The sequence below is a fragment of the Neoarius graeffei genome, chromosome 12 (assembly GCF_027579695.1).
Source record: "Neoarius graeffei isolate fNeoGra1 chromosome 12, fNeoGra1.pri, whole genome shotgun sequence".
Classification (NCBI taxonomy): Eukaryota; Metazoa; Chordata; class Actinopteri; order Siluriformes; family Ariidae; genus Neoarius; species Neoarius graeffei.
This window is the reverse complement of record NC_083580.1, coordinates 52,960,719-52,983,467: the sequence shown is the minus strand read 5'-3', so window position 1 is coordinate 52,983,467 and position 22,749 is coordinate 52,960,719. Positions and strand designations below refer to the sequence as shown.

Below are 22,749 nucleotides of genomic sequence, written 5' to 3'. Positions count from 1 at the left end.
TTGTTAGCAAATGGCATCCCAAAGCTAGAAGACTTGATTTGGGTTCAGTTTGGTGATTTTCTGCGCGCAGTGATAACTGGGTTTTGGTTTAAAAGTTGTTTAGTGTCACCTGTGTGATGGTGGGAAACTGTTTTATAAGTGGTGGAGTAGTAGGGCTATCATACTAAGAAATGGGCATATTACAATCAAGCTAATGCAATAGATTATGTAATGTGGCTTTTCTGTTTAAGAGCAGCACCCAGTAACACTACTTACTTTGGATCAGTTTGGTAAAGATCGTGTGTGTGTTTTAGCTGGAGGCAGATTTCCAGTCGTTCCGGGACGAGGTGCAGAAACAGCTTGCCGAGCAGAAGCGGCTTCTGGCTCAGCAGTGCTCGGAGCTGGAGGAGAAGGATACGGAGATCGCTGACATGAAGGAAACCATCTTCGAGCTGGAGGACGAGGTGGAGCAACATCGAGCCGTCAAACTCCACGACAACCTCATCATCTCGGACCTGGAGAGTGAGTCAGCCAGGACATGATGACAAAGTTATAATGCACTTTTAAAAATGGCTCATCCAAAGGAATTCTAAATTAAAATGGGTGATGTTCCTGACCCAGCTCATTCCCACTACAGAGTGCATGACTTTAGCCACTGAGGGGTGCCATTGAGTCACATTTATTTTTGTGTTCCTGGTTTTTGCCCCCGTTAACATCTTCATCTCTCTCACGTAGATTCTATTAAAAAACTTCACGACCAAAAATATGACATGGAAAAGGAGATTAAAACACTTCACCGTAAACTGCGGGTAATAATCTTTTACTTCTCTATGTTTTGTTGACTGTCTTCCTGCAAGTCTGGCTTCCTGTAAAAATACTAATTTTTGAAAAGCTTCATAATTTTTTTTTTTTTTTGGTCACAGTGCCTGTATAATGAAAAGCTGTATTATCCAAAATCTCAGACCCCACCCGGTTAGTCCTTCAGTGAAATCACGCAGATAGTAACTGAATTTACGTGTTTTGCAGCAAACTCCAGTAACTGTTGGAGTAGTAGGGCTACCGTAATAACTGTAGCGAATGAGGACAGTAAAATCTCCATAAATTTAAAACACGATTCAATGGATTAATAATGGTGTACAATGCCTTTTTAACAAGATCATACATTTCATTTGGATTGATTCCTTTTGCTCTGTTCTGAAAGTGAACATACATAAATATATTGGTTTTAATTTTGGATCGTTAGTTAGAAGGGAAGTGGCTCTTTTTTATATATAACCCCATTGGCGCTGTGTGGGTGAAAAAGCACGGCGTATAGATTTGACTGCACATAAGATGCTTTCATTTCGCAGGAGGAGTCAGCGGAGTGGAGACAGTTCCAGGCTGATCTCCAGACTGCTGTGGTCATTGCCAATGACATCAAATCCGAGGCTCAGGAGGAGATCGGGGACCTGCGGCGCCGCCTTCAAGAAGCTCAAGAGAAGAACGAAAAGATGAACAAAGAGCTGGACGAGCTCAAGAGCAGGAAGTAAGACACCGTTCACTCAACTGATTCTAATGTCCAGGACACAATTTCCACATCACTGTCATTGCATGAATGTTCAAATCCAGCAGTGTGTGGGAATAAGTATGGGAGCAGCAGGAGAGATATTGCACATTATATTGCACATTGTCCGGTATTGCTTATTGTCCGGCTAGGCTACTGCTCCTTCCCGTCCTCTGTCCTCCTGTTACCCCTCCTCCCCCCCAGAGAGGAGTTGTACACAATGAAACACAATAAGGGACACATCCTAGAAATCTTTGCGTTGTCAGACCGTAGTGGCCCAAACTTTAAGTTAGTTAAAAGTTGAGACCTTTACATACGGTACTGCACAAAAGTCTTAGGTACATGTAAAGAAATGCTGTAGAGCAAGAATGGCTTAAATAATGAAATGAAATGTCTCAATATAAAAAAAAAATACTATAAAGAACAGTAAGCCATAATAAATGAAACAGTCAATATTTGGTGCGAGACGATCCTTTGCTTTTAAAAATAAAATGGTAGTCTGAGGTACAATGAGTGCAGTTTTATAAAGAAATGAGCTATCGGTTTTACTGAGCATCTTACAGAACCAGCCACAGTTCTTCTGGACACTTTGTCACACTTGCTGCTTAAAGGAGATACACAGAACCTTTGTTTTTAAATACGTTTCTGAGTGGATAGTATCTCTATCCTTGACTCTTGTATGCTGCATAATTGAGAATTTAAGAAAGTATATTTTTGAGAGTCAAAAGTTGGCATTTGAGCTGATCCAGCCAGCCCTGGGTGCGTGACGTCACAGCAGGAACCGGTGCTATAGACCAAAGCCAGACTCGGCAGGCGAGAGTGGCTGCAATGGCCTCTTCGTTCGGATTTATTGGAGATTCTTCGGATTCATCAGATAGTAATACATCTGACTGTGATAGTCCTGAAATTGGAGTGTGTGTACATGCTACTGCTATACACGTAGAACCGTATCAGCTTGAACCATCGGAAAGTGAATCCGATAGTAACATGTCAGCCACAGAGGCCCCCACCTTACGAAATAAAGCCAGAGAACAAAGCCGTCTAGAGAATTGGATGGAATTGAACTGACAGTCTCAAGTGACTCTCATTAAAACAGGATAGGTGTTCTAACTTATACAACATACTGTACATGCACGCATTTTCACTGATAAAACATAAAAGGCTAATTAAATAATCAGATGAACTGAGACAATCACATTCTGAAGCAAATTAAATAATCGTATACCGGTAACTTAAACACACAATACAAGTTACACGTATTAATCTAAATGTAGGTAAACGAGTGTTGTTTTTGTGATGTAATCAAATGAGAGTCGCATCTTACCCGTCTGTGTTCTCGCTTCTTGAAGGCCGACCTTGTGGCCGATTTATTTTTGAAACAATCTGACTTTCAGTTGTTTGTTCATTTGCTTCTTCCACGTAAGGGCGAGATATTGCTGCTCAGGGGCGGAGCAGCCTATCCAGCGGAGATATCTGACGACTGGTCCACTCATTCTCCATTTTCTCCATACTGAGTACTCCACCATTACTGCTCGGCTCACGCTCCGGGAGAACTGGTGCAACTGAATTTACTTTCCTTTTCTTGTAGTTTGATTTTCCTTTGATTGTTGGTACTGCACCCTCTTTCAATACAGGCTTATAGCCAACACTCCTCAACAGATCAGAGGGTTTGTACGAGTCCTCAGTAAAATGTGCAGAGCAGAGACCACTTCGTAGGCGCCCAATCCGTGAATTTCTCGCAAAACGCGTCCAAATCTTTGCAGTTTGAACATTCTTGAACCATGAATGCAACATAAATCCACCTTCTGTCGTGTTGCTGCACCCGCCAGCAACACATCTACGTGGCACGGCGATAAATTAGCTCAAAATGGAGGATCAGAGTTGCAGTCAGCTCTGTGTTTTAGTATAGCGGAAATGGCGATCAGACCGATAGACTTCCTGCTGTGACATCACAGATGTCAAGGTCATTCACTCAGACCGCTACCTATATGAATCACTTTAATCATAAAAATTACTATATTAGATTTATTGTTAACACTTAAAACTATTCCTGTGCCATTCTTGAGGTCTCAAGGCATTTATAAACATAGTGAGGCCATGGCTCTGCATATCTCCTTTAATTTTGCACCAAAACCCAGTAGCCTTCATTCTGTTTTTGTTTTTAATCTGAAAAGTGCTCTCTATTGTAATATGCTGCTCAGATACAATCTTTTTTTCCTGTAACATTTAAGTTGCTGCTGGAAAACGAACGTTTGGAACTCTAAAATGTTTTGGTACTGACTCGATAACATGGAAGTCTGTATGGATTTTTAAAAAAAAAAGGGTGTCTAAGACTTTTATAAAGTACTGTTTATGTGACTGGGGCCCTTGGATTAATTTTAAACCATTCATTCATAAAGGGGAAACTTCAATATAAACTGCCCACATTTCCCTGTAGCTCAAATGTAGTAGGTCAGAAATTTTATTCAGATTTAATTCCTTTTATTTGGTTCTGTTTTTTTGATCACGACGTGAACATAGTTTTTAATTCTTGATCACGATGAGAACCGAGTGCTGCATTGCCACCGTGTTATGTGGAAGAACAGTGTTCCATGAGCCTCACAGTTCCACTGCTTCAGATATCAAACATTTGGGCTAAACAAGGACACTGAATAATTACATGAGTTTTGTGGCCTAAAATGTATAGCGTTTAGAAATGTAAATTGTAAAAACACCGGTTTGTGTTTGGGTGTGTATTAGGCAGGATGAGGAACGTGGGCGTGTCTATAATTACATGAATGCAGTAGAGAGGGATCTTGCTGCACTGAGACAGGGGATGGGGCTCAGCCGGCGCTCCTCCACCTCATCAGAGCCCTCGCCCACCGTCAAAACCCTCATCAAGAGCTTCGACAGTGCCTCTCAAGGTACATGCGCTCACGCGCGCACATACATACACGTATAACACACACACAAACATGCTGACTAATTCCTCATTCAAAGTTTAGTACACTTTAAGGCATTGAGAGTTAAAATGTGATACTTTTTCTTGCTAGTACAAAATATATTACCCACAGTAATGTTCTCTTATTGCTGATATTTAATAAGATTTTTACATTTGTGACTCAGGATTCATGTAAACACACCAGTGTTGTAGTCGAGTCACTAAACCTCAAGTCTAGTCTCGAGTCCCCAGTGGTCAAGTCCAAGTCATTAAAAAAAAAGTTCAAGTCCGAGAACAAGACTCCAACCGCACCATTTATCGGTGGCTGTTTTAGCGCCGTTAACACTAGCTTGTTCTTGAACATGACGTATGAACAGGTGAATGTGCTTCTCTTTGCCAGGGAGTGTGAAGTATTTGGTCACATGCACACTTCAAGCACCGTGAAATTCATCCTCTGCATTTAACCCATCTGAAGCAGTGAACACACGCGCGTGTGCACGCGCACATGCTCAGAGCAGTGAGCAGCCACACCAGAGCGCCCGGGGAGCAGTCAGGGGTTCGGTACCTTGCTCAAGGGCACTTCATCCCAAGGCCGCCCCACGTTAACCTAACTGCATGTCTTTTGGATTGCGGGGGAGCACCCGGAGGAAACCCACACAGACATGGGGAGAACACGCAAACTCCGCACAGAAAGGCCCTCGCCGGCCGCTGGGTTCGAACCCGGAACCTTCTTGCTGTGAGGCGACCGTGCTAACCACTACACCACCGTGCTGTCAGAGATGGTTGGGAGACAGATGTAAGTGCAGAAGGGGTGTTTTAATAAAACAAGTGAAAACAGGTAAACAATCCAGAACGGCAGGCAAAATCATAAAACGGGCAATAAGTCGAGCGAAGCACAAACAGGCTATCGTAGACTTGGCAGAATCGAAGACAAGAAACAAAATCGGGAAACCAAGCAAGGAAATAAGGCTTAGTTATGTGTCTGCAATGTAACTCAATACTTCGCAAAGTAAGTGTGTTTTCTTATATAGGTGCGCTGATTGCGCCTTAATCCTGTGCAGGTGCGAGTCATTTATGGCGCTGTCCGGAACGCGCCCGAGAGTCTATCTGATGCACGCGCCAAGGTGCGCCAGTGTGACACTCTTGCACAAAATTAGTATAAAAATTAATGTAGATATAAATATCTTGTGCCAAATTATTATGGCGTGTTACAAAAAAATGAAGAAATAAAAATCAGAGTCCTCGTCTCCAATTTACAAGTCCGCATGCAATTAATGTCCGAGTCATCAGTGCTCAAGTCAAGTCACGAGTCTTTAAAATTAGGGCACGAGTCGGACTCGAGTCTGAGTCCTGGACTTGAGTACTCCAAGCTTGAAACACACCATCTTTAATTTGTCCTCACACAGGAATTTTTTTTTTTAAATATAAATACCTCTAGTACATTTAAGACTGAATCCTTTTCAGGTTCCAATTCACTACATGTATGCTCACTATATAGTGCACTAGACTCTCAAGGGAAAGGCATTTGAGATTCAGTGGCAGAAAAAAAAAGCATGTTGGAACGGATCCACTTCCGTGTCATTTTAACGTTTAAGAAAGTTTAGGAAATGTGTTTGTCAATTTAACATCAGGCGAGTTTTAAATATTCTCATAGAATTTAAATATAAAATTGCAATTTGGTTGGTTAATCCTTAATTAGTTCAAATGTTTAAATAAGTTTTTTTTTTTTAAATTAGTTATTTTGTATATGATTTAAATAAAATCTTTCAACCAGTTAATTTATGAAAAATAGAATTTTCTTTAATTGTTAAATTTTATTTGACTTCAGTAATCCCTTATTACAGTCCCAGTACTATGTACTTATTGACTGAGTGGGATGGCCGGACGGGAAAATATTTGGCTCTTGGTCATTTGTATGGACCTCGAGCCAAATATTTTCCCGTCTGGCCCTTCCACTCAGTCAGTAAGCATTTTATCATCTGACCTTTTTTAACCAAGATACATGGTGGAAAACAGTGAACAACGGTGTGCGAAATACTTCGTGAAAAGGAAGACCAAGTGTCAGGTTCATAGTCTAAATTTCCTTTTTTTTTCCTCAACTTGTATATAGAAACTACATAGCAAACTGTCTAGCTCCTTGAAGGGGATAACGTGTGTCTCTTTCCTTTTTAACTTCAGCAAGAAATCTTCTGAAAACATTTGTCGTACTTTAGGGGTTTTTTTTAATACGGTTTTCTCTTGTCCTTGTATAAACAAGTGAATTTCTTTGCTCGAAAGTACCTTTTTTCATTTTCTTCGACGATTTCAGCTCATTCAGTGAGGTCAGTGTCTGATAAAACATCTGGATAATAAAATTCACTTTCACTGTGCTCCGTTATGTCGCTTATCTTTCAAAGTAACAATTCAGAACAAGGGGGCAGCACGGTGGTGTAGTGGTTAGCGCTGTCGCCTCACAGCAAGAAGGTCCTGGGTTCGAGCCCCGGAGCCGGCGAGGGCCTTTCTGTGCGGAGTTTGCATGTTCTCCCCGTGTCCGCGTGGGTTTCCTCCGGGTGCTCCAGTTTCCCCCACAGTCCAAAGACATGCAGGTTAGGTTAACTGGTGACTCTAAATTGACTGTAGGTGTGAATGTGAGTGTGAATGGTTGTCTGTGTCTATGTGTCAGCCCTGTGATGACCTGGCGACTTGTCCAGGGTGTACCCCGCCTTTCGCCCGTAGTCAGCTGGGATAGGCTCTAGCTTGCCTGCGACCCTGTAGAACAGGATAAAGCGGCTAGAGATAATGAGATGAGATGAATTCAGAACAAAACGAAAATGGCGGAAACCGGTCCAGTGCCGCATACAGCTTTTTTCAGACGGATTCAAAAATCCCTATCTGCTCAGTCACCATTTTCCCAGTGGTTTTATTAGGAGCGCGCGCACGTGGGTTCATACAGGTCATATGATAATTGCACATATTGATCCATATGTGTGATTAAAATTAATTCTATCTCTCCACACTTACTTACTAATTAAGACTTAGCCAACGGAGTTCTGTTTTGAGAAATGAATCTCTTCATGCTTGCTTACGACTGTATTGGGTGTCTGTGTTGTGATTTTAATTGTTTGTAGGTCCTATTCCCAGCACTCCAACATCTGCTGTTCCAGCTGTAGTTGCTGCTACTATTTCTCGAACTCCTCTCAGCCCAAGTCCAATGAAAACCCCTCCAGCTGCTGCCGTGTCCCCCATACAGGTACAAACTAAGAAATAAATCCAATTCTTTCCTCTCCTCACTGAGACCTAATCACACAGCACTTTTTTAACACTAAAACCTCCTCACGTACATTTATAAGTTTGCTTGTCCAGTCACTGCTCCTACAGTTAATGCTAATCTCCTGAATGGTTGCGTTTTTATCTTTTTATAGATGTTTTCCTTCAATTCTGACTGAAACTGATTTCATTTATTTCATCAATAAGTGGCAGTCAGAATATTACCGTAACTGCTAGAGGAGCAGGGCTACCGTAAATACTGTAATAAATGGGTACAGTAAAATCACTGTAAGTGGCTTGCTTGCCCAATTCTAATCCTGTTATCATTGTGCTCATTTCCATTAGGCAGTCAGTGCTGTGTTGGCAGCAATTAGCACAACACAGAAAATAAAACTTCATTTTAAACATGGCTCAACAATTCTATGATTTTTCTCTGTTTTTAAGAACTTGATTTGGACTTAATTCTGATTTCTCGACCATGATGGATTTAAAAGGATAAAAAGTGAAACCGAATGAACTTTATGCTTGCAATTGATGCGTTTTGCTTTCCTCTGAAATAAACAGGAGCATAAAAAAGATTTCTTTTTAAAGAATCCTTTTAATTTTCTGTAATTCATCTAATGTCTTGTACTGTTTATGAAAATGAATCCTCTCAGATGAAGAATGAGTTTCAAGTGCATATCCTGGACCAATTTCTTTTTATTTATTCATTTATTTATTTTAAATATGAAAGTATGTCCCTTTACACACTCATCCAGAAGGGTAATTTTGCACAAGGCCATCTGTCTACAGCAGAAAAAAATAAAATAAAACGCGTCTGGAAAAATCCCAAGGGAGTCTGGAGCCAGATTCGTGGCGTTATCTGTGGAAGTGCCAGCAGGCTGTGCGAGCTTTGTACAGTTTCAGTGCACAGCCTGTGTAGACCAAGCGCTCCCATTTCTCTCTCATTGTCCGGTCTTTTGGGAAACGATGAGTACTAATCCCATCAAGATTGGTGTTGCTACACCCTCCTACGATACATCTGTTAACCATTTTAATAATTATGTGATAACGTTGAAGAAATTTGCAGAAAACCACCAGGTCGTTTTCTCATAAACAAACCAGCACTGACGTAGGATTCAGAGGGAGGCGTCCCGCAGATGACATCATGAAAATCAATGTTTGCCGGGAAATCCAAATGTCAAGTTTTTTCAGAGGCGGACCAATTCGCCTCAAATGGCTCGATTTCAACTGAATTTTTCTGGTATTGCGCAAGGTTAAAAAATTGCACAAAATGCAAAATGTTACAGATATTTGACCAAAGTTTAATATAAAATAGGAGAATTAAATTGAACTTGCTCCTGAATTTACCCATGATATGCCCTTTAGGCCCCGGTCACACCGCCCGAACTTTGCTGGAGCGTTCCTGGAGCGGTGAAAAAAATTCATCACCACTCGTAACCGTTCACCACCGTTTAACAAAAGTTGGCCCCCGTTAAAGCAACGCCGTATATGCTCGGCCACCGCTGATGTTTCTCGAGGGGCCCTCCTACCGCTCCGAAAGTTTTGAGCTGCACAAAATATTGCGAGCGGTGAGGAGGGGGCAATTTTCCGCCCCGGCAAAGTTCACCCCCGCTCCACCAACGCCCAGTCAAAGTTTGGCACCGCTAGACGCAAGTTCGTGGACGCTTGGGTCCGCTAGGCCAACGCAGAAATCTTGAACGCTGGACCACCGCTGCTTCGCCAGCGTTGCCCGGGCGGCGATTAAACGTTGCACAAACTTCGGTGGAGCGGTTGTAAGCGTTTTACGAGCGGACACGGGGTTGCTGGAACGGTGTCGGGCGTTGAAGCAGCCATCCATGGCGGCGATGAACTTTGGTTTGGCGTTGGTATAGAGGTGTCGGAGCGGGACCAGAATTTGGCTATAAATACGGGGAGAAATGGACCAGGAGCTCATTTGGAATCGAGCTGCCGTTGAGTTCAGACCTCATCTATATCGAATTTGCTCAAAGTTACAGTAAAACTGTATCACCATGGATGCTGAGAGACTTGCTATGATTGGTGCTAAACCAACTTTATACCCCCGCCGAGCCAAAGCCCGCATGCGCAGAACGCCGCTAAACCAACGTTCGCTACCGCTAAACCAACGCTAAAGCAACGCCGGCTTCAGCGGTGCACCGCTAAGCCAACGCCCGTGTTTTCGATTTTTTTCCCATTTTGTGCGCGGTGACGAGCGTTGTCGAAATTTGGCCCCCCCTCCCTACCGTTCAAGGAACGCTCCAGCAAAGTTCGGGCGGTGTGACTGGGGCCTTAAGTTTCATATAAAATTAAAACCAGGATTGGTTTAAGTGCAATCATGGTTGCATTTCCTGAATTCGGTTTAATTAATATCCTTTGATTTGATATTTGTTGGTGCACCCAGTCTAAGATTATTTGTTTATTATTTGTTTATTATTATTATTATTATTATTATTATTATTATTATTCTCTTGGTCGGCTCCGTCTCATCTTGTGGTAGAGAAACGTGAGGCGGCTTTAACTTTTGATCTCCACAAGACCCGATCCGTGGCAGCAATCTGCACTTCCCTCTCATCTAGCACGATATTGTTGCTTAGAAGTTTGGCAACGTATTGCAAATAGTTTGATTTCTGTCTTCCTCTGATTCGATGACCATGAGATGGAACATACAGACAGTACTGTTGGATGAGCTCGCTTTCATTCCTCCTGATTGCGCAACTAACAAAAGACGGCTGCCGATGAGTTACTGAAATATCAGGGGTCTCGTTCCTGTCTGCTTGTGTGTGTATATATAGTTATTGGTGATGTGATCTCGTTTGCTGATGTTCAGAATTATTCGAAGACGTTGGGTTTGGAAGATGTTGATCTTTTCAAGGGACTCATTGTTTATACTGTGTATGATTTCTGTATTGTATAAGAGGACACAGAGAACAGAAGCGTTAAAGAGCTTTGGATTGCCAGATGTTTTTGAGCTTTCAAAAGGCTGACCATGCCCTATGATGCTTGAAATCATGGAGAGTATCACTCACAAAAGCACCAAGGTATTGGAAATCATCCACTGCTTCTAGAGTGTTTCCCTCTAGCTTGATAGTAGGTTGGTCGATAGATTTTGCGAAGACTTTTTTTCTCCATGTTGATGACAAGGCCAGCTGCTTTGGCTGCAGAGGACTTGTAATTAACTTATTACTACAACATTTTAATTCCGTATGGGGGGAACTGGGTGTAAAATACAATCACTAAGATTAAATGTATTAAAATGTAGAGCTTGAAAAAGTAGAAAGCATTTCCTCGATGATTCTCTCTGTTCTACTTCACACATTCAACAAACAAAAACTCCATCCTAAGACTGAATAATGATAGCCACATGATCTGAGCCCCTTTATTCCCAAAACAATTCCTGTAGAATTCTGGAAGAAATGAGATGAACCGCACCTTCACTCCAGTCTTTTGGCAACAAAAATATCATAATTCTCTGGTTATTGTTAGTTTTGTTGTTGGAAGAACTTCAGCAGTTTTATTGATTTAAGCGAGCAGTTTTAGTTCATGAAAATTAATTCCCCCCCCCCCCCCCATTCTCAATTATTTTTTATTTATAATCTATTCTTTTTAAGTTTCCTGAATGAGATTATTTCCTAAATTTTATTTACTGTTTAAATGGAGCACTAGCTCGTTTTAAAAACACACATCATTACAGGCTTACTAAAACTAAGGAATGAAACACTTGTGGTGTGCTACTGTAGGAATATAATCAACAATGAGGTGGTGTGATGAAGTGGAGTTACTTTTTTCACCCGGAAGTTGATTATTTAACTATAACAGCTCATCTCGAGTGTTTTATTTCTCTCGTACCACAGCAGTTTGCGAACAATTGTGTTTTTAATTTAAGAAAGAACATCATACTTTTAACTCTTTACCCCTTAAAGCAGTTGCTACAGCCACCCTTGTATATGTATATACTGTTCACCCTTAGAACATATTTACAAGAAAAAAAGTCTAAAGATAAAGTTTTGTTCATATCAGTTTTCTCCTTCATTATGTTGAAACAATCATGACATATCATACATTTTTGAAAAGAGGGCATGACACAGAATACAAAAATCACTCAAAGTTATGTTTCAACATTCACCAAAACACAGGTTGTGTCTGAAAGGTGAGGAATACCTGTGTGAAAACCATCTCATTCTCATTATCTCTATCCGCTTTATCCTGTTCTACAGGGTCGCAGGCAAGCTGGAGCCTATCCCAGCTGACTACGGGCGAAAGGCGGGGTACACCCTGGACAAGTCGCCAGGTCATCACAGGGCTGACACACAGACACAGACAACCATTCACACTCACATTCACACCTACGGTCAATTTAGAGTCACCAGTTAACCTAACCTGCATGTCTTTGGACTGTGGGGGAAACCGGAGCACCCGGAGGAAACCCACGCGGACACGGGGAGAACATGCAAACTCCGCACAGAAAGGTCCTCGCCGGCCACGGGGCTCGAACCCGGACCTTCTTGCTGTGAGGCAACAGCGCTAACCACTACACCACCGTGCCACCGTGTGAAAACCAATTTTCACATTTTACATGAAGGAATTCATGTCAAATGGTGTACAATAAATAATTACTGCAACTTTACAAAGATGCTTTATATAACGTTCAATTATCTTTTCAAAATTCCTACATTTTATCATAAATATTCACCAGGGATACCTGTAAAGGGTAAAATGCGTATGTAGAGGCAAATTCAGAGTCATCAAATGTCGTCATTATGGTGCATACACGCCGGCGTCATATGTCGTCATTATGGGATATACACGGGGTCGTCATTAAGGGGTAAAGAGTTAAAAGCCTGTTTATGTTTTCATGTTGTGGAACATCTGCAAAACAATTTGGTTCCCGGTATCACATGCACACCTACAGTGGTACTTGGAAAGTTTGGGGACCCTTTAGAATTTTCTGTATTTCTGCATGAATATAACCTAAAACATGATCAGATTTTTACACAAGCCCTACGAGTAGATAAAGAGAACCCAATTAAACAAATGAGACAAATATTATACTTGGTTGTTTATTGAGGAAAATGCACTGATCAGCCATAACGCGTAAACCACTGAGAGGTGACGTGAAGAACATTGACCGTCTCATTACAACACCGCCTGTTAAGGGGTGGGATATATTAGGCAGCAAGAGAACATATATTAGGCAGCAAGAGAACAGTCAGTTCATGAAGTTGATGTGTTGGAAGCAGGAAAAATGGGCAAGCGTAAGGATCTGAGCGACTTTGACAAGGGCCAAATTGTGATGGCTAGATGACTGGGTCTGAGCATCTCCGAAATGGCACATCTTGCGGGGTGTTCCCGGTATGCAGTGGTTGGTACCAAACAAAAGTGGTCCAAGAAAGGACAACCGGTGACTGGGTCATGAATGTCGAAGGCTCATTGATTGATATGGGGCACAAAGGCTAGCTCATATGGTCCAATCCCACAGAAGAGCTACTGTAGCACAAACTGCTGAAAAGGTTAATGCTGACACCTTTCTGTTTTAACCAGCATTAACGTTTTCAGCAGTTTGTCATCTCGCCATCACAATTTGGCCCTTGTCAAAGTCACTCAGATCCTTACGCTTGCCCATTTTTTTCCTGCTTCCAACACATCAACTTCAACAACTGACTGTTCTCTTGCTGCCCAATATATCCCACCCCTTGACAGGTACCATTGTAATGAGGTAATCAATGTTATTCACGTCACCTGTTACTGGTTTTAATGTTATGACTGATCGGTGGATGCAGTGGATATAAACAGTGGACACACCCCATTAAAATGATTGGGTTTTCTGATGTAAAAATATGAGACCACGATAAATAATTTCAAAACTTTTCCCACCTTTAATATGACCTATAACCTGTACAATTCAACTGGAAAAACAAACAAATCTGTTGGGGGGGAAAAAAATAAAAAACGTACAATAAGCTGATTGCATAAGTATGCACACCCTTAAACTAATACTTTGTTGAAGCACCTTTTGATTTAATTACAGTATTTCAGCCGTCAATTAAAACGATTCTGATTAACCCCAAATAAAGTTCAGACATTTACTCCATTGTATCCTCCAGCAAAAATCCAGGGTTCACAGAGAGCTTACAAAGCATCAGAGGGATTTCACTGTTGAAAGGTATCAGTCAGGAGAAGGGGACAAAAACATTTCCACTTCATTAGATATACCATGGAGCACAGTGAAGAGTCATCAAGAAGTGGAGAAAATATGGGACAAACGTGACATTACCAAGAACTGGGCGTCCCTCCAAAATTGATGAAAAGTCAAGATGAAAACTGGTTCGGGAGGCTGCCGAGAGGCCGACAGCAACACTGAAGGAGCTGCAGGAATTTCTGGCAAGTACTGGTTGTGTACTACATGTGACGACAATCTCCTGCATTCTCCATATGTCTGGACTATGAGGTAGAGTCAAAGAAAAACATCCAGGCCCGGCTAAATTTTGCAAAAAAAAAAATTAACTCTCCAAAAAGCATGTGGGAAAATGTCTGATGAAACCAAGGTTGAACTTTTTGGCCACAATTCCAAAAGGTATGTTTGGTGCAAAAACAACACTGCACATCACCAAAAGAACCCCATACCCACGGTGAAGCATGGTGGTGGCAGCATCATGTTTTGGGGTTGTTTTTCTTCAGCTGGAACAGAGGCTTTAGTCAAGGTGGAGGGAATTATGAACAGTTCTAAATACCAGTCAATTTTGGCCCAAAACCTTCAGGTGTCTGCTAGAAAGCTGAAGATGAAGTGGAATTTCATCAGTGACCCCAAAAAAGTTTTGGAACGGCCCAGCCAGAGCCCAGACCTAAATCCAATTGAAAATCTGTGGGGTGACCTGAAGAGGGCTGTGCACAAGAGACGCCCTCACAGCAATCTGACAGATTTGGAGCGCTTTTGCAAGGAAGAGTGGGCAAATATTGCCAAGTCGAGATGTGGCAGGCTGATAGACTCCGACCCCAAAAAGACTGAATGCTGTAATTAAATCAAAAGGTGCTTCTACAAAGTATTACTTTAAAGGTGTGCACACTTATGCAACCAACTTATTGTATGTTTTTTAATTTTTTTTTTTTTTCCCCCTAACAGATTTGTTTGTGGCGGCACGGTGGTGTAGTGGTTAGCGCTGTCGCCTCACAGCAAGAAGGTCCTGGGTTCGAGCCCCGTGGCCGGCGAGGGCCTTTCTGTGTGGAGTTTGCATGTTCTCCCCGTGTCTGCGTGGGTTTCCTCCGGGTGCTCCGGTTTCCCCCACAGTCCAAAGACATGCAGGTTAGGTTAACTGGTGACTCTAAATTGACCGTAGGTGTGAATGTGAATGGTTGTCTGTGTCTATGTGTCAGCCCTGTGATGACCTGGCGACTTGTCCAGGGTGTACCCCGCCTTTCGCCCGTAGTCAGCTGGGATAGGCTCCAGCTTGCCTGCGACTTTGTAGAAGGATAAAGCGGCTAGAGATAATGAGATGAGATGAGAGATTTGTTTGTTTTTCAATTACAGGTTATAAGTCACATTAAAGGTGGGAAAAGTTTTGAAATTATTTATCGTGGTCTCATTTTTTTTTTTACATCAGAAAAACCCAATTATTTTAACGGTGTGTACACATTTTATATCCGCTATATTTATGCAGAAATATATAAAAATTTCTAAAGAGTTCACAAACTTTCAAGCACCATTCATTATAGTCATTCTCACACCAGTTTCTCTTTTAATTGGCAGCTCAAATGCCAATTTTGCGGTTGATTTTAACTCTCAAATTTATATTTTTTTTTAATTCCCATTTATGCAGCATACAAGAGTCAAGGATGGAGATACTATCCACTCAGAAATGTATTTGAAAATAAAGGTTCTGCGTATCTGCTTTAAGGATAATTATTAAGGCACACCGTTTTAACACAATGTCCTGAATTATTATTGAGGTTTTTTTTTTTTTAAATAAATTTCATCAAAGAGAAAAAAAGCGTAGTTACTGAACCTGTTAACAGAGCATGAAAGTGTGAGAGGCGAACGGCAGACATTTTAATTAAAATGAACATTTTAAGAATTTTAATAACGTTCATTCTGAAATAATGCCACCCCAGTTGTGGCCAGTAGGAGGCGCAGTGTGTCCAGATCAAAACTCCCCAGAACTCTCCCACTCTTCCCGGATTCTCTCCCTAACTTAATCACGGCCCACCAGACAGGTCGCCTCATCACATGACTGCTACCAATCATCCTCTGTTAAGTCTATCACGTGCTTCCTCCGAGGAACATAACGCCAGCCGACTGCATCTTTTCAAACTGATGCTTGTGAGATATCAGGGACAGGGGGACGCACTCGGAGGAAAGCGCTATCCGCCCGCATCTGTATGCATGAGCTCACAGACAGACGCCTGTGATTGGCTAATGTCACCGTTGATGGGGAGAGATGGTACACCACTCTTCCCTTCCTGAGAGCATGGCCTCATTTTGCTCACTTGGGCTCCATGATGTAAAAGTCTCAGCATTAAAACATGTTTTAATTCAGATAATAGATTAGCAAATATTTTTGATTGAACTCTGCTTGACTTTTTTTGGTTATTTTAAACCTGGAGGAGTGAGGACACACTATACACACACTGCCTCCTGATTGGTTTCACAGGTGTCTGCATTCTTCACTTGAAATGTCCTTTGAGCCTCAAAGATTTACAGCGTTCCTGTTTTCCCATCCCTCGTATACGGCTGTTCTCTGGAATTTTCTCAATAGCTTGCCGAAACAGGATGTTTTCGTGCAAGAAAGGGAAATTTTATTTGTAAAGAAAGACCGGGTTCATTCGCTCTCCTTCTCAGCTCACTGTAGTGACTCTAAGGCTACGTTCACACTGCAGGCTGAAGTGACTCAAATCCGACCTTTTCGCCCATATGTGACCTGTATCCGATCTTTTATTGACAATATGAACGACACAGATCCGATTTTTTTCAAATCCGACCCAGGCCGTTTGGATACGTGGTCCTAATTCCGATTCCTATCTGATCTTTTCATATGCGACTTCAGTCTAAACCGCCAGGTCGCATTCATCCGACTTACACGTCATCAACAAGCCACAAACGTCACTATTCTGCGCTGAAGTAGGCGGCGGGTCTCTCAAAAAAAAGTTACAACAACATGGCGCATAATCACGGGCGCAGATAGAGGGTGGGACTCGTCCCACCCAGATTTAAATTCACCTCGTTCGGTCCCCCCCCCCCCCCCCCCCCCCTTATAGGGAGGAAAAAACGTCTATGCTGTCTTTCTTTGCATAAGGCAAACCTCACGGAAAAATCAAAAGACTAATTACCATTCGGTTTATTGAGGTGCACAGCAGTGTATACATAGTTGCAACAACTCACATAAAACAAAGACTGATATTCGGTTGGTTGAGCTGCGCAGACTGCACAGGTTGCGAGCTCGAGCTTGGTTGCTATGGTAACCCACAACAAGTTTGACAGGCATATCGGGGTTGGGGTTGGTTTGCTGGCAGCTTTGTCCCCCCCAGTTTTTTGTCCCCCCCAGTTCAAAAAACGTATCTGCGCCCCTGCGCATGACATCAATGCGAGGGATGCTTCGGGCTGTGAAGGTTCTGAATCTTCTCAATGGAAGGATGCAGAGGTTAGGGAGCTGATTTCCATTTGGGGGGATGCAGCTATTCAAGCTAGATTGGATGGGTCATACCGCAACCGGGCGGTTTTACTTCCGTAAACACTGGCCATGCTCACTGCGTGTGACGTCGTATCCTGCAATGCGCATGCGGTACACTTTTAGGTCGCTTTTCGTTCATACTGAGGATCACATACAAGTCGCATATATTTGTTAATGTGAACGACCTCACAAAAAAATGGGATTTCACAAAAAAATCGGAATTGAGCATTAAGCCTTGCAGTGTGAACGTAGCGTTAGATTCGGGTGTTAAGTTTCATTCCATCATGGTGTAAAAACAATTACGCTTTTGATCTGAGCTGTACCTTTTCTTGTCACTGGGACGGTACTTTTTATTCCTTTAGTACATACTCTTTACAAAGAAACATGCATGTAGTGTATATTTACTATAAAATCTAATTAGTGTCCAGTTACCTTAAATCTTTCTCCAAAGGACACTATATCCACATTTTCAGGTAAAATACGTATCTATTTTTTAAGAATAGGATTTTTTTGTGCGTGTGTGTGACACTGCATAACTGTATAATGATCGTCAAGAAAGCGGTTTTAATATAATGATGCTAAACTGGAGGCTATTAGTTTCCATTGCTTATCATCACCATTAGCCTTTTAAATACTAAAGAACTTCAGATACATCTGATCTTCTCAGACAATAAGATCGTATGGGTGGTGCAGTGATTAGCACTGTCACCTCACAGCAAAAAGGTTCTGGATTTGAACCTCGCGGTCAACTGAGGCCTTTGTGTGCATCGTCTGCATGTCCTCCGCGTGCCTCCGGGTGCGCCGGTTTCCTTGCCCAGTCAAAAGACGTGCAGATTAGGTCAACTGGCTGCTCTAAATTGCCCATAGGTGTGAATGTGAGTATGAATGGTTATTTATCTGTGTTAGCCATGTGATAGACTGGTGAAAGGCCCAGGATGTACCCCACCTTGTGCCAGCTTATCAATACATGCACTGTTTGTTTTTTGTTTGTTTGTTTGTTTGTTTGTTTTTTTAAATCTATAAATAAAACAGTTATTCCATGAAATTGTGGAATGAGCTGATGGCCAACTCGGTGCTATGTGCCTCGTCAGCTATAATCCATGTACGACTAGATTGAGTGGAATAACTGTTTTATTCTATCCACGTTCACTGGATTTTGAGAAACGGAGCATTTTTATTTTTTGCAAATTCCATGAAAAAAACTTTATACAAAATGTCCGACAAGATCATTTCTGCTTAGAATATAAACAAACCAGCGAAATGACGGTAGCGATTTGTTTAAAACAAAAAAAAAAAACCCTATAATAATTATTTTTAAAAAAAAGATGCATCCTTACCATCGAATACATTTATTCCAGATTTTGTTGCTTTCTTTTGGGGGGGGGGGGGCGTTTGTTTTTGAGTAGAGTTATCATTTCGTCCTTGGTTGGTTCAGCAACACGCTCTGCCATTTTGTTCTTCTTTAGTGTTTTTTGGCGGTTGGCAAACCAACTTAAAGGTGCATTACCACCACCAACTGGGCTAGAGAATGGAACAGGAGATATTAGGGGTTTAAAAAAAATTCTTTCAGCTATTTCTGTTTCTTGTAAATATTTGATAACAAAGCCACCATTTTGTCATGGTATATGAGCTGATATCCTAGTAGTAGAGTAGCACATGGTTGCTCACAGGGCCACTGACAGCTTTGGCTGGGCCCAGGACAAAATGCTCTGAATGGGCCCCCCCTAACAACCCCCCCCCCCCCCCCCCCCCCCCCCCCCGGGCCAACCCACACACCCACCCACCTCTCTTATCCCCAGTGTTGGGCACGTTACTTTCAAAAAGTAATTAGTTATAGTTACTAGTTACTTTTCCCAAAAAGTAATTGAGTTAGTAACGGAGTTACTTTGTCATAAAAGTAACTAATTACCAGGGAAAGTAATTATTCCGTTACATTTTGTTCCCCCTCAAAAAAAATCAAATTCAATTAGTGTAATCATAATAAAAGTGAATGTTAAATGTGTTTAATGACTGAAATGGACACTTAACAGAACCAGTTAGTAATGTTATCTACACTATATTAATATTTTTGTGGGACAATGTGAGATAAGACATCTATCAAATTTAATATATTTTTGTAGTTATTAAAATTATGTTACTAATTACTGGCCACTGACGAGGACAAACGCTTTGTTCCTCGACATAATGTGCATTGCACGTAAACATTTTTGCCTTTTATTTCAAGTAATGAAAAGTAATGGCTGTATTTCCAATGTGAAAGCGCAGTGCTGGGCTGACCGCTCGCCATCGCTGTGTCTTCTGATTGAAAGAGTGCGTAGTGCAGTAGGCGTGGCCTACCTACGTATGTTGTCCAAATCTACTCTGATTGGCTTACTGTGCCGTTGTCTCGTGTCTCCCCGCCCCACACGAAAGCAGAGTAAAGAAAGGCTGAACGAGCAGCGTGCCAGATGAGAACAGCTTTAATAAAGTAACGCATAGTATTTTATTGTAAGTAACGGGAACGGCGTTATAACGATGCAAAAAGTAATTAGTTAGATTACTCGTTACTAAAAAAAGTAACGCCGTTAGTAACGCCGTTTATTTCTAACGCCGTTATTCCCATTACTGCTTATCCCAGTCTCTACTCACTCCAACCCTTAGCTAAATGACAGGTATTCAAAAACCATTCAACCGGTCAACAACCATTTCATTTTAGCATTTCAACATTTTTACAGTTTTAACATTTTAACATTTCCTTAGTCTGCAACTATTCCGGTGCGAAATGCAATGCGCCGGACTTTTGTTGTGCGTGCGTGCGTACTGTCCAGTGTGAAAAGCAGAGAAGAACACACCGCTCGAGAAACGGCGGGATATGATTGCGGGCTAATGTGAATATTCTTAGCTTCAATCAGATATATGAAACACAATGTTATTAAGCTGTTGTGGTTATGAAATGATTCAATGCCCTGTGCATTTGATATGGTGTTCAGTGTGACTTGCTCTCCCCTCGTTTGTAACATGAATTGCGTGCCGCGCGTGCCTTGGTTGGGGTTACTTTACAGGGCTGGAAAAAGTTGGCTGTGTCTTACCTGGCTCAGCTGCCCCACAGCTAGTACCTGCTGCATCATCCGAATCTTTTTTAAAATATTTATGCAGTGAGCCCCTGAGTCTCTTGGTTTCTTCCTCTCTTTTTCTCTTTTCCTTTCTGTGCTCCTGACTTGTGCATGTTGGCAAATGGCACGCACGCTGATTGTCAAAGCGCTATGATCGAACGATGTCGGTTTTTTCCCCTTAATCAAAGAGTCAGACCAAACCATTTTTGCATTAGGGGTGGTAGGGGGTTCTTGACGCCTTTTTCAAAGACAATAAAGGCAAAAGATCTAGAAATCATTTATTGAATGCAAATATAGCACATTTCTCCCCCAAATCAATACATTTTGAAATGAAATAAAATAATCGCAACTTCATGAGAGCCCAGTTCTGCCCCCCCCCCATTCCTGGGCCCGGGACAACATACCCGTTTGTCCCCCCCTGTCAGCGGGCCTGGTTGCTCATATCCAGTGAATGTGGATAGACACATGTATATACCAGTCAAACATTTGGACACCAGAAATGGAGCATTTTTTTTTTTGTTGCAAATTTGATTAAAAAAACAAAACCTTAGTTTCCTGCCAAAGGCTGACAGATTTTGATTTAAAATATCCTGGTATTTAATGGAGTCCATGATGCCATGTACCCTAACAAGGTTTCCAGGGAGTTTGGAGGAATAACATCCCCAAAACACGACAGAACTTCCACCATATTTTACAGTTGGGATCGGGTTCTTTTCATTATAGCCATCCTTCTATTTATGCCGAACCCACCTTGAGTGTTTATTGCCAAAAAGCTCCATTTTTGTTACATCAGACCACAGAACACAGTTCCAGTCAAAGTTGTTGTAGCATTTCACAAATTTCAGGTGTGTGTTTGTGGATAACTGATGGAAAAGGTTGTTGTTGTTTTTTTCTCCCCCTGGCATGCTTTCCAAATAATCTGTTGGCATGGAGGTGGTATCTGATGGTGGTTTTAGAGACTTTTGGAAACCCCAAGATTATACTTTTCCTTGTACTTCAACAATGATCCTTGGGGGATTTTTTTTTTCTTCTCCTTTGCCTCTCCTGCATCCTCCTCACTGTACATGGGGCCAAAATAAACTTCGGTCCTCTTCCAGGCTAGTTTATAATCAGTTCCAGTTGGTGTCCACTTTTTTTTTTTTTTTTAAATTGTTGCCCCATTCCCTGATGTATGAAGGTCAACACATTTCTCCCTCATTTGGTTTGTGTGTACCCTTATCTTTCCCATGTTGATGGAGGACTAAGGGGAATTTGGCGTCTGCGTCACCTTGCATTCGTGCTCCAGTGAATCAGGAAGTCATGCATTACAGCTTGAAAGTTCCTACATGCTCCAATCAACTCAGAAATGTACACTTTAATGGGGAAACATGCTTCAGTTACATTGTGTTCGTTATAATTTCCAGGGGTGCCAATAATAGTGGCACATGTGATTTTGCTGAAAATAATTTCTTGATGAGTGACCTATTTTCCTTTTGAATAAATTTATTTCAATTAAAGGTTGTTTTTTTTTTCCCCTCCCCCATTGTGAGATGAAGTTACTTCACCAAAAACGTGGATTTTTTTTTTCATCTTTACAAGGGGACTCGATCATCAAGGAGGGCACTGTATGTCTCATCTCATCTCATTATCTCTAGCCGCTTTATCCTTCTACAGGGTCGCAGGCAAGCTGGAGCCTATCCCAGCTGACTACGGGCGAAAGGCGGGGTACACCCTGGACAAGTCGCCAGGTCATCACAGGGCTGACACATAGACACAGACAACCATTCACACTCACATTCACACCTACGGTCAATTTAGAGTCACCAGTTAACCTAACCTGCATGTCTTTGGACTGTGGGGGAAACCGGAGCACCCAGAGGAAACCCACGCGAACATGGGGAGAACATGCAAACTCCGCACAGAAAGGCCCTCGCCGGCCACGGGGCTCGAACCCAGGACCTTCTTGCTGTGAGGCGACAGCGCTAACCACTACACCACCGTGCCGCCCCGGCACTGTATGTGTATAATAAATAAATATAATATAAAGTGTAAGAGAGAGAATATTACATGGTGGTGTGAAGATATGAAGTTTATCTTCGAGTGGTGAATATATTTCACGAGTGAGCAGAGCGAATGAGCAAAATATTTTTCGACATGAATAACATAGGAAACTACAGCACAAACTGCTGAAAAAGTTAATGTGAAAACCTTTTCTATTTTATCCAGCGTTGACTTTTTCAGCAGTTTGTGCTACAGTAGCTCTTCTGTGGGATTGGACCATATGGGCTAGCCTTCGTGCCCCATGCGAATCAGTGAGCTTTCGACACCCAT

General features: G+C 41.9%; 1 protein-coding gene across 7 annotated transcripts in view; it reads left to right on the top strand.

Annotated features, from left to right (window-relative positions):
- Positions 1–22,749, top strand: part of specc1lb (sperm antigen with calponin homology and coiled-coil domains 1-like b) — a 106,232-nt gene that overhangs the window by 48,734 nt on the left and 34,749 nt on the right. For 6 of the 7 annotated variants that reach the window (XM_060936002.1, XM_060936003.1, XM_060936004.1 and 3 more), the window contains 6 exons: positions 294–501; positions 715–788; positions 1,329–1,504; positions 2,947–3,078; positions 4,262–4,425; positions 7,550–7,671. In XM_060936002.1, the coding sequence (XP_060791985.1) occupies positions 294–501; positions 715–788; positions 1,329–1,504; positions 2,947–3,078; positions 4,262–4,425; positions 7,550–7,671 (876 nt within the window). The remainder of the gene's footprint in view (positions 1–293; positions 502–714; positions 789–1,328; positions 1,505–2,946; positions 3,079–4,261; positions 4,426–7,549; positions 7,672–22,749) is intronic. The other variant, XM_060936008.1, reaches the window with a different exon arrangement.